The 11,013-nt window shown below is 43.9% G+C and overlaps 1 protein-coding gene across 2 annotated transcripts; it reads right to left on the reverse strand.

Annotated features, from left to right (window-relative positions):
- Nucleotides 1–75: 75 nt before the first annotated feature.
- nod2 (nucleotide-binding oligomerization domain containing 2) lies at nucleotides 76–5,075 on the reverse strand. 2 transcript variants are annotated; one of them, XM_061276229.1, is made up of 10 exons: nucleotides 4,276–5,075; nucleotides 4,076–4,199; nucleotides 2,152–3,895; nucleotides 2,005–2,088; nucleotides 1,837–1,920; nucleotides 1,672–1,755; nucleotides 1,520–1,603; nucleotides 1,005–1,088; nucleotides 855–929; nucleotides 76–190 (listed from the first exon to the last, which is right to left on the reverse strand). In XM_061276229.1, the coding sequence occupies exons 1-10, from the start codon at nucleotides 4,696–4,698 to the stop codon at nucleotides 118–120; spliced, it is 2,859 nt and encodes a 952-aa protein (XP_061132213.1). In that variant the 5' UTR covers nucleotides 4,699–5,075; the 3' UTR covers nucleotides 76–117. The 2 variants fall into 2 exon arrangements, with proteins under 2 accessions (XP_061132213.1, XP_061132210.1); XM_061276226.1 differs by having other exon boundaries at nucleotides 846–929; nucleotides 4,276–5,072.
- Between the last annotated feature and the right edge of the window lie 5,938 nt (nucleotides 5,076–11,013).

Here is an 11,013-nt window from a genome sequence, read left to right on the forward strand (position 1 = left end):
ATCCCCACTTATACTCGCAATAGAAAAGCAATACCACAAGTGTTTGTGAACAGTGGGCATGCAAAGTTACCACAGTTGTTGTCATTTTAATAAATATTTATTTTTTAAAAAAAAGCATCAGAAGATGAGTCTTGATTCACGTCGAGTCATCTCCTCCACCTCCTCGGGGCTTAGGGGATTGTTCCTTAACCTGCAAAATGAATGTATCATCAATTGCAAGAAGTTTGCACTGACTGCAAAGACGGGGATGCACAATGTATGGTCAATGGGCAAGGTTAATCTATTTATTACAAAAAGTACATTCAAAAACTAGTCAAACAAACCAAAACAAAGCAGGCTTAATTGTGTCAATAAGCATTTAGTATAGAAAATTAACTAAACATGAGTGAAATTAAACTAACGGTTTATCATTATTTGTTATCTCATCTACCAGTGAACCCTCTATTTTAAAAACTTTAAAATCTTGAACACCAAAGCTCACCACACCAGATCTTGGCCATTTCAACCATGTTGCTCTTATTTATTTATTTGTTTATTTATTTATTTATTATTCATTGCTCTTATTTATTCATTGTATGTGCCTTCTTGTTTTAACTTTTTGTATTGTTTACTTGAATGTTTTGTTGGTTCGTGGACCAATATATATATATATATATATATATATATATATATATATATATATATATATATATATATATAGTATATATATATATATAATATGTAATATGTCTTGTCACCGTGGGATAGTAGGAAACGCAATTTCGATGTCTTTGTGTGTCTTGACATGTGAAGAAATTGACAATAAAGCAGACTTTGATTTTGATATAAGAGTAGAAAGCGCTCACCATACTGACTTGATACGTGTGTTACACTCCAAGGCTTGAACCAAACACTCCACTCCCTCCCTGGTGATGCAGTTTTCAGTCAACCTTGTACAGAAAAGAGGAAGAAAAACAGGAATGAGTTGGAGGATTTGAGCACTTGCGCAACGAAACTGAACTGACCATAATTCCTCCAGTGATGTGCCACTCTCAAGCATTCTGGCCAAAGCACGAGCTCCGGCACTGCCCACACCGTTGCCCACCAAGCTGTCATTAAAATACAACAAATAATTCCAATACATCAGTGATTGTCAACAGGTGGTCCGCGGTCCTCTCGGGGTCCGTGGCGGTGGTCCGTGAAATCAGAAATGGAAAATAACTAACATTTAATATAAATAAAATGGATTTATTATTTTATTATTATTATTTTAATTTTATGAATCATTTACCAAATTACATCAAATGTTGACAACGTTCCCAAAATAAATACCGTAATTTTCGGACTATAAGTCGCACCGTAGTATAAGTCGCACCAGCCATAAAATGCCCAAGAAAAGTGAAAAAAAAAAACATATATATGTATATAAGTCGCTCCTGAGTATAAGTCGCCCCCCCACCCAAACTATGAAAAAAAACACGACTTATAGTCCGAAAATTACGGTATGCATTTTAATTTACTTAATAAGCAAAAATATTACCTTAGCCATACTAGCGTTTTGCTGCCTTCCAGGGCACCGGCAATGGCCTCTGCACCTGAATCGCCAATCTTATTACCCCAAAGCCTGAACAAATTTAATATTACGCAGTTAAGATACATATTTCTGCATTTTAATTGAACATATCAACGTACCCTAAATGCTTCAACGAATGATTGAGCTCCAGCCCTATAGCTAGTTGTTTGGCTCCTTCCGATGTAATATTGTTGTTGCCCAGCCTGAAACGAAAGACGTTTTTTCTTCTACAACAATAAAGGTCTGCTGGGTTTTCAAACTCCAAGAAGACCAGTTGTTCTAACCTCAATGAAAGGAAATTCTGTTTGGTCGTCAGTAGATGAGAAATGTGTTGTGTACAAGCGTCAGTCAGCCTGTTGTTGAAGAGTCTAAAAAGGGAACACAAGTGGGGAAAGAGAACTACAGTAGGACTTAGACCAAAGACTTCATAATATAATTTCAAGAAGGCTTACGCAATTTTCTGGAAGTTGTCACACTGGATTCCCTTTGCCATCAGTTTTCGAAGCCCCTCGTCGGTGATGTTATTATTTCTGAGACTGTTAAAGGGGTGCAGATACGTTAGCTACGTGCTAACAAAAATGAGGTCTTTTTCTACTCACTAGAGGGACTTGCAAATATGCAAACAGGGAAGCAGCTGCTCCACGCCCACATCGCCCACTGAGTTGTTGTCCAGCTGGATTCCCACAGGATTCCTCAGGTGCCGGAGCACATAGGCCAGAGCGGTGCACTCCACCGGTCCAATGTTGCAGTAGGTCATCTTCAGGTGGTCCACCTCCAGCTTGCTCAAGACCTCCCGGGCCGCATTGCTCTCCCGCATCTCATAGATGCACTTGATGAGCCAGACGAAACCCGGCATGGCGTGCATGCTCTTTTTTTCCCCTTCAACGGGCTGGGGGATGGACTTGAAGTGCTTCTGCATGCCTTTGTGGAGGCAGCGGACCACCTGTCGCGCTTTCCTCTCCACGGTGGATGTCGGGGTGCAGTGCAACCACAGGTGTCTGTGTCTCTGAGATAGGAGACCGGACACAAAAGTGGCCGCGATTTGTAAATTGGGGCTTTCGGACAGTCCCTGTTCAAGGTCAGCAGTCAAGCACGGGCCAAAGCAGGAGCTACCGAAGCCCCCTGCCTTTAGCTCGAATAGCTTAGCGACAGTGGAGCGGTCCGTATTGTTGGACAAAACGATGTAAAGCGCAGCGAAGAAACACTGCATGGTCACGTGAAGGAATTCGTACCGAAGACTCTCGTGACGTGACATTTCCTTGCTTTGGGTTAGGAACCCCGCGCAGATTTCTTTGTCCGTAACACAGCAGGTCTCCAGGTCAGCGCCATCAAAGACGTAAGAGGAAGCTTCCACGCCCTGGAAAGCAAGCTGACCCAGATGCAAGATGCCGACCAGGTGCTCCTGAATCCAACTGGTGCCCGCGGAAGACTTCGAGGGGCTTTGGTGCTGCAAAAAATGCTGCAGGATCATGAGGTACACGTCCGTTATGGTCTGCGGTGTCCCATCTGCGCAACCTAGCAGCTCCTTGTGACACTGCGAGACAATCCAGCAGAGGACGGGACTGTGGCAGAGTCCCAATAAAGCCGTGTTGGCCTGAATGGACGCCAAGACTTTCGAGGCCACCGACAAGTCGCTGTGTTGTTTCTTGACAAAACAATTGATCCCATCGGGGGAAAAGCCTTTAAGGAAGAGTTCTTTGCGCAGATGCTTCCTCAATGTCGGACCCACGGCTTCCGGTCGACTGGTCACCACCTTCCGAACCCCCTTCAGGAGGGACCCCTGGAGTAAGTTGAATAATAGTTCGTGTACGGGGGCGGGCTGCGTGGGGCAGCAGATTCTGCGCTCATCCGAGAAGCTCTGCTTGAGCTCGTCGAGGCCGTCAAACGTGATGACCACGAGGTGCGGGTGGTCCAGGATGAAGCGGAAGATCTCATCCTGGCTGCGGTCGGGCCAGCAGCAGTGGCGGAAGAGCAGTTCTTGGACTGACAGCTCATTGAGTTCCGAATTGAGCTTGCGACAGCTGAAAGGGAACAGGAGGACGAACTCGGGGAGGCTGGCACCTCGAGCCCAGAGAAGATGCAGCCTTTGGAGTAAGGTGCTCTTACCGCTACCCGCATCCCCGGATACCAGGACCGTGTCCGCCTCCTCATTCGCAGTGCCTGGCGGTCCTACGATATCCTCCAGGTCCAGATGTGCTTGATCCTTGCAGTCGTGCGCCACCTCCAATTGACCTCGGGTGTAGATGTCATCAAGCGACATGTGGTCGGTTCCTCCGTACGTACTGAGGAAGACGGACTGGGCCGACACAGAACTGCGTAACTTTTTCTCATAGATAAGGAGTTCTGTAATGGAGAAGGAACACAAGACTAAAATGTTCAAATAAAATGGTGGCTGTTTGAACTCTGTGGCAAATACGTAAACAGCCTTGTTGGGGAAGTGCACAGTCACTGTACGCTGACTCAAGTCTGACCAACACATGGGTGATAAAATGCTGATATGTACGGAATTAAATGATAAAAAACCTTTGGGTGTGGTCTTCTCTACTGTCAGGTTGCACCCCTGCTGTTGCTTTTGCTCAACGTAGCGTAGCACCACGTTTGCCGCCGACTTCCCTTTGGAGCTCACATGATCCAGCAAGCGTCTCGCCTGAGTGCGACAAAGGTTTATTTACGCCACGGGAACTTGTATGACAGTTTAAGACAATGTTGATGCATAAAGTTACCTGCTGCGCGGGTGTGTGCAAAGGCAAGCGTACGTCTCCACAGTCCTCGTGGGTGAAGCATCCCGATTCCAGAAGAGCTTCCAGAGCTCCGTCCACGCAGCCTTGGAGCTCTCCCACCAGGTTGGGTCTTTGCGTCAGAAGCGTCCCAGTGACAAGGCCTGGAGATTCGGGCAGGACCTGCCGGACAGCCTCGGTTAAGACCTGGCACGCTGCCTCCCCCTTGGCGTAGACCAGATCCAGCAGATGCCTGGCGTTGGCATGAAGCGGCCTCCCCTGCACTCGCACGTTGAGGTAATCCTCCCACGAAAACTCCCCGCGGGCCAGGAGGACATCCAGAACCCTCTCGAGGGGCTCGGACGAGCCGCTGGCGCACAGACCGCAGAGGATCTCGCTACGTTGCTTTAGCACCAGATCCTGGGCCATGGTCACCTTCTGGAGGCACACGGCACGGTCCAGTGGATATCAGCAAGGTGTCATGGTGGAAGGTCTGAACTTGATGCACATGACACGGCTTTTTGTCTCCTCCATCCCTCATGCCTGGTTGCAAACATGGGGCGTCTTCTTGTTCTTCATTCCGCAACAAAGTGAAACTTTGGCCAAGTCACGTGACCACAGTAGCTAGAGAGAGAGAGAGAGAGAGAGAGAGAGAGAGAGAGAGAGAGAGAGAGAGAGAGAGAGAGAGAGAGAGAGAGAGAGAGAGAGAGAGAGAGAGAGAGAGAGAGAGAGAGAGAGAGAGAGAGAGAGAGAGAGAGAGAGAGAGAGAGAGAGAGAGAGAACGCTCAAACTTACTCAAGTTCCGACTAAGTCAGTGTGTGCGTACATGCAAAATGAGTTGAGGAGTCAACAATTGACTTCCTCTTTCTAAATCCTCTCTGGGCAAACGGTCTTTTGCATTCAGGAAGTGCTTTTACAGCAAATTGGTCAAAGTGATACACATGATACACAAGATAATATTGATACCAAGTTGATAGCTGTGGTACGGTTTATTCAAATATAGGCCAAGAAAGGTTTCAAGTCAAGGCGTCACGGGAATTGTTGAGTGATTTAAACGTTAGATTTTATTACATTTCTTTCAAATCCAGAAAATTTTATTATTTTTCTGTATTGTATGTTGCGAATACACACGTTTTTTTAAAAAAAAATAAATAATACAAATAATCAGTTGCTAATTTCTTTGCCTCAATAATGAATGATATAAAATCGAACCTATTGCTCTTTCCGACACTCATTTCGATTATGTCTGGGTGTGCAGAAAATGTTAGATGCAATATGGCTTTCTAGCCACTTGGTGGCGCTGTTGCATTACCGGTCAATAATTGCAGCGACGTCGCTCAGGTTGCATAATGTCTGTATAGCACCACTAGCTACAATGTTCGAGCAACATTTAAAAATTAAGTCAACCTGTGTCAAACAAATATAAAGTAACACTTCTCACTATTATTTTACACTATTTTGTAATCCTGCATGTCCTGATCAACACTATGCACTTGCTTTATGGTTATCTGCACACTTTAATAACCTATGGTTCTATGGTTATCATCACACTTTTTATTAACTGTTGGAATTTCAGGTTTCTGTTAGGTCAGTGGTACTGTTCTGTCGTGACATAACCTTAAAAACAAACTCTTGTAGCTGCTGACTTAGCCAAAGTCTCACGAGATTTGCCAAAGTCTCGCACGATGTCCAGATTTGCTCCACCACTCCTGCGATCTGAAAAGTCATCACTCGGGCCTTGCCCTTCAAGGTCACGTCCAGATTCCCCCTGACCTTCAATGTGTTGCGGCTTGATACTTGTTGGACATTCACGACCGTGCCTCGGCTGCGCAGGCCCTGCTTTCAAGTGCGGCCCCCCGTGCTACAGAGGCACCTTGCAGCTCGACATCCCCCCGCGTTCACTTTGTACCTTCGACAGCACGGCGCCACATCAAAGCGCCGCCGCCTCCAGCTTTGATGTTTTGCCGAAATAGAGAAAGCGAGAGAGTGAGTGCGAGAGACTCAAAGAAAGAAGGAGGCAGTCGTGATATGAGGGGCTGTCAGGGACATAATTCAGGATTACCTCTCATATACAATGCGGAAACTCTCACACAGGCACAACTGAAATTTCTTTTGCTCACATTCGTCTCAACTCAACTTCTTTTCTAGAGCACTTCTAAAACCATCACTGTATACAAAGTTCTGACAGCAGGCTAGTATATACAGGGGCCACCAGGACCAAACACTACTTCGGTCTTATTTTCCATGAAATTCAGAGCCTTACCTCGAGATATGTAAAATGTGGCCTTAATGAGGGAAAAAGTCATTTGAGGGGATTGCATAGTGAAAGGAAATACCTTCTTTGTTTTAAAACAGCAGGGGCCCCAAAATTGAACCCTGTGGAACACCATCCGAAATTGGGGCAGAGCGGGATTCAAAGACTAATACAGTTGTTGACTTGTTGTTCTTATTAACTGATTTGTCCAAAACTAATCAATAAAACTAAAAACGTTTGAGTGTTAAAAATGCATAACTTTAATATTAAATGTCAAAATAAACACATACCTGCTAGCCTCACCTCATCTGCAGTTGCTTTTAACACCTTACGCTAGTAGTTAATTGAACTCACCCGAAAAACAGTCTTAAGTGTTTTTATTTCTTGCACCATCTAGGCACACATAAAAGGCAAGGCCTTGCCAATTAGCATTAACCCCACCTCACCACCATCACCACCACACAGAGCTTTGGTTTCCCGCTCTTGAGTAAGCGGCGAATTGCCATCATTTGCATTATCCGTGGCACATCGGCTTTGAAGTCGGAAGGATTGGGGGGGAAGAAGAAGGCTCCGCTTATTATCCGGCGTGGAAAAAAAAAAGTGTTCAAAGGCCATAGATTGAGTGGAACAGATGTACATTAGCATTGCTCCTGCGCTGCTAATATTTTAGCATCTTGACTGTGTGCTTTTTTTGGAGTGAATTTTCCACCCCGCTGAGTTCAATTCACACATCAAAGCTGCGACGAGCGAGACACACTCTCATCGACATGTACACACATTTAAGTCAACAGCATTTGACAAAACGACCTTACCGGCATACTAGTAGCTCGAACTGACCGACTAGCTAGTTAGCTAATTGACTAACTTGCAAGAAAAACTATTTAACTGACTGACCCGGCGGATTAATCAGCTAATGATGAACCAAAGGAGTCAAATCGCTTACTTACTGAAAGCCTCGTTGAATGGCCTAGTTAGAGTTCAATTTGTAGTATTATTATATTATATTTATATTGTATATTATATTGTGTGTATTTTATGTATATTTTTATATGATTGTGTGTATTGTATGTATATTATATTTTTGTATTATTATTATTATATATTTGTACCTCAACTTCTACGACAAAAAAAAAATAACAGCAGTTGCTTCACTTTGGACCATTTTGAATGCACTTTACATTGAGTGAGGCTCAAGCCAGGCCTGTGAAATTGAAAAATGTCAAGATTGACATGCTCCGGAGATCCTCTCGTCACTTTAAACATGCTTACAAATGAGCATAAATCTGCCACAAAAGAGGAAGTTGTGTAACCTATCTCATTTCTTAGCAGTTTAACGGCTAACAAATGTATCATGGCTGTAGGAAAAAAAACAAACTGTGAAACGGTTTGGTCTTGCTTTAAAAATCTCCATATTTTGTCATCTTTGTTGAGGTGGGGGAGACCAATCTTATGGCCCGGAGCCGGGCGCTCTGCGGTGGCCCAGGCCGGAGATAAGACGCTACATGAAAGCAGCGAGTTCTGAGCAGCTGTGCTCACACATTTGGAACCACAACAGCTTTAGACGCTGTAAATCCACAGGGGATTTTCACATTAGAGCGGGATCTGAATTTCTTCTTGAATTTTATCCCTGTCGTGATGTCACCACAGGGGCACCATTTTGACAATGAGCATGAGGTCATGCTCGGAGGTATTTTGGCTTCAACACTGTTACAGACAAGTCGGCCCCCAGATATGGAATTCAGGACCGTCCTTGAGCAAGACATCAAGTCCCCAACTGGACTATGGCATCCATCATATCTGATGACTACACAAAGCAAATCTTACACACAGACACACAAAAACAAGTGAGTCAATTTCCCCCTAGGTTGACAATTAAAAGGACATTCTTCTTCCTTATTCTTTTAGATGTGAGCACATGAAAGCATTCGCCTGAAACCAAATGCAAGGGGAAAAAAGTTTGCTACAATGAGATTCATTGTCTCTTTTGAGAAGGAAGGGGGGGGGTTGCATTTGGACTCTAGAGGGCAGTAGAGGGTGTCACATGTGCATGGCAAGAACTTGAAATTGACGAGGATCCAAATAAAATAGCCTTAATTGATAAATATTAACAAATATGGATCAATATATTGCATATTATATTGCAAACAGAAAACAAAATGGGCAGAATTATTAATAACAGGTTGATACTTTAATAAACAGGTAGGTGTCCCCTAAAACTCTAAAGCACCCCCTCGGCACAGATACGCTGTTCAATAAATAAAGTCAGCTACACGAGTTAGAGATGCTAAACAAAAGTCATGGTATAAAAGAGTTGAGTAAAGGTCCTTCTTTTAAATGGGAAGTCAAGCGCCCCTACTGGTCTAATGAGTATTGCATGTGTGGAATAAGAATTATCCATTCATCCATCTTCTATACTACTCGTCCCCAGAAGTCCCAGTGCTGCCAGAATAGGAATTAAGTAGAAAATAAATCCACCCGTTTTTACCCATCTCAGGCGGCGGCCATTTTCTTACTTGAAAATGACATCACAATACGAAAGGGCTCAGGTAACAACCAATCACGGCTAACCCGTTTTCTGGGTTTGGTCATGTGACGTTTGCAAGCTGAGCTCTTATGGCATATGGTGATGTTGGGGGGGGGGGAATCACTTGACTTCCCCTTTAAAATGGGAGAAAGTGGCTGATTAGCAAGGAGGAAAGAGGATTGAAATAACAGGAGTGCCCCAAAAAACAAAATAAGACCAAAAGATTTTAAGAAATAACTTATCCCAACTCTCAACAGATACTCAAACACAGAACCAAGAATGTGCTAGTTGTACTAGGTTCATCTTGTTTTTTCTTTTTCAATTACTTCTCTGGTTCTTCTATATCAAACAAATTTGTTTTAGGTTCATTTACCTGACATGTTTCGGCGGAATCTTCCGCCTTCATCAGAGTGTCACTGATGTGTTTGTGACGCGTCTTTATAAATAATGATAAAGACGCGTCACAAACACATCAGTGACACTCTGATGAAGGCGGAAGATTCCGCCGAAACATGTCAGGTAAATGAACCTAAAACAAATTTGCAAGAATGTGCTGTCGGGTAACAAAGTGAGGATGCACTTTTCTAAAATAAGTTGCTGCCTGGTTTTGGGGCGTGACTGATGGCCTCACCCTAAATTCCTCAAGAGCGGCGACCAATCAGACCACGTTGTGACCGTTTCTAAGCTATGATGACGTCCACGACGACTGGGTGGAGGAGGTCAACGTATGGAACCCAGCTGTAAAGCCTCGCCCCCTTTTTCTGGGAACGGTGGTGCCTCCCTCCGCTTTAAGACTTAACTGCTATGAGGAAAGTTGCGCACATGTGGTCACTCCGCAGTATTGCGTATTTGTGGCGCCTGCCTGCACCCAGGGTGGGCTGCCGGATAGTGTGACCCCCCCCCCCCCCAAGCCTGGGGAATGAAGACACCCGAGGAATGGAGACAGCTGGGAGAGCAACAACACAAACAAACTGTTGTTGGCGCTGGTGAAACACTCCATGGCGTTGGGTGGACGAGGGAGGGCTGAGATATACAGAAAAGCGAGCTTGGAATAGAAAGCGGCCAAACCAGTGAAGAAAAACCCGAATTGTGAAGGGATGCAAAAAAAAAACCAAGACGTTTTGTACTCACGCAATTAAACCCGAAACAATAACAAGAGGCATCTGGAAAAAAAAATGAAAGCACATGTGAGATGGGCTTTCGCTCGACGTCATTGGTCACGCCGCCTAAAGTGGATCGCTCGTCTGAGCTCAAACGTGATTGATTGCGAACTTTGTCTTTGAACGAATCACGTGCAGGTCACGTGTCGATGGTGGCTTCAAAGGATTGTTTGATTATTATTATTATCTCATCTTGAGCACGGATGCCTTTAAACGGGGTGAGCCGTCGTTAACAATTGACTGATTCACTATCATCGTGTCTAAATTCGTCCAGCGTGACTACAGTTGTGGGAATTAAATGGCTCTGTCTGCTTTATAAATGAAATATAACGATAACAGCATCAAAAAGGAGGAGTTGGGATTGTAAATCATTTGGTCATGAAAAAAAAAAAGATTATTTGGTACAAAAGTGGAACGAGATGGGCATGCAAGGTCGAAGCAGATAAAGACAGTCACTGTAATACAAAAAGAGGCTTTGCACAGTTGTAAAAAAGTGGAAGCAAAAAAAAAAAAAAAAAGGTTTTAAAGCGTTGATACAAAGTTGTCACATTATCAATAAAGCTTATAAAATTCATATTATATATATATAATATATATGTACCTTATATACAGTCAGTTAGTCAATGTAAGGAACGCTACTGCAGAGTGAAAAAATACATGAAAAAAAGTGAAAATTAGGATTAAATTAGAGGTAGCAGCAGATTCGGGATTTTTTTTTGTTTGTTTTTTTCCTCAACGTCTTCCTTCCAACATTAAGGGATACTCAAATTGGCTTCTTCATTTTCCACTTTAAATACTTGCACGGC

This window comes from Syngnathus typhle, linkage group LG4 (assembly GCF_033458585.1).
Source record: "Syngnathus typhle isolate RoL2023-S1 ecotype Sweden linkage group LG4, RoL_Styp_1.0, whole genome shotgun sequence".
In the NCBI taxonomy this organism is placed as follows: Eukaryota; Metazoa; Chordata; class Actinopteri; order Syngnathiformes; family Syngnathidae; genus Syngnathus; species Syngnathus typhle.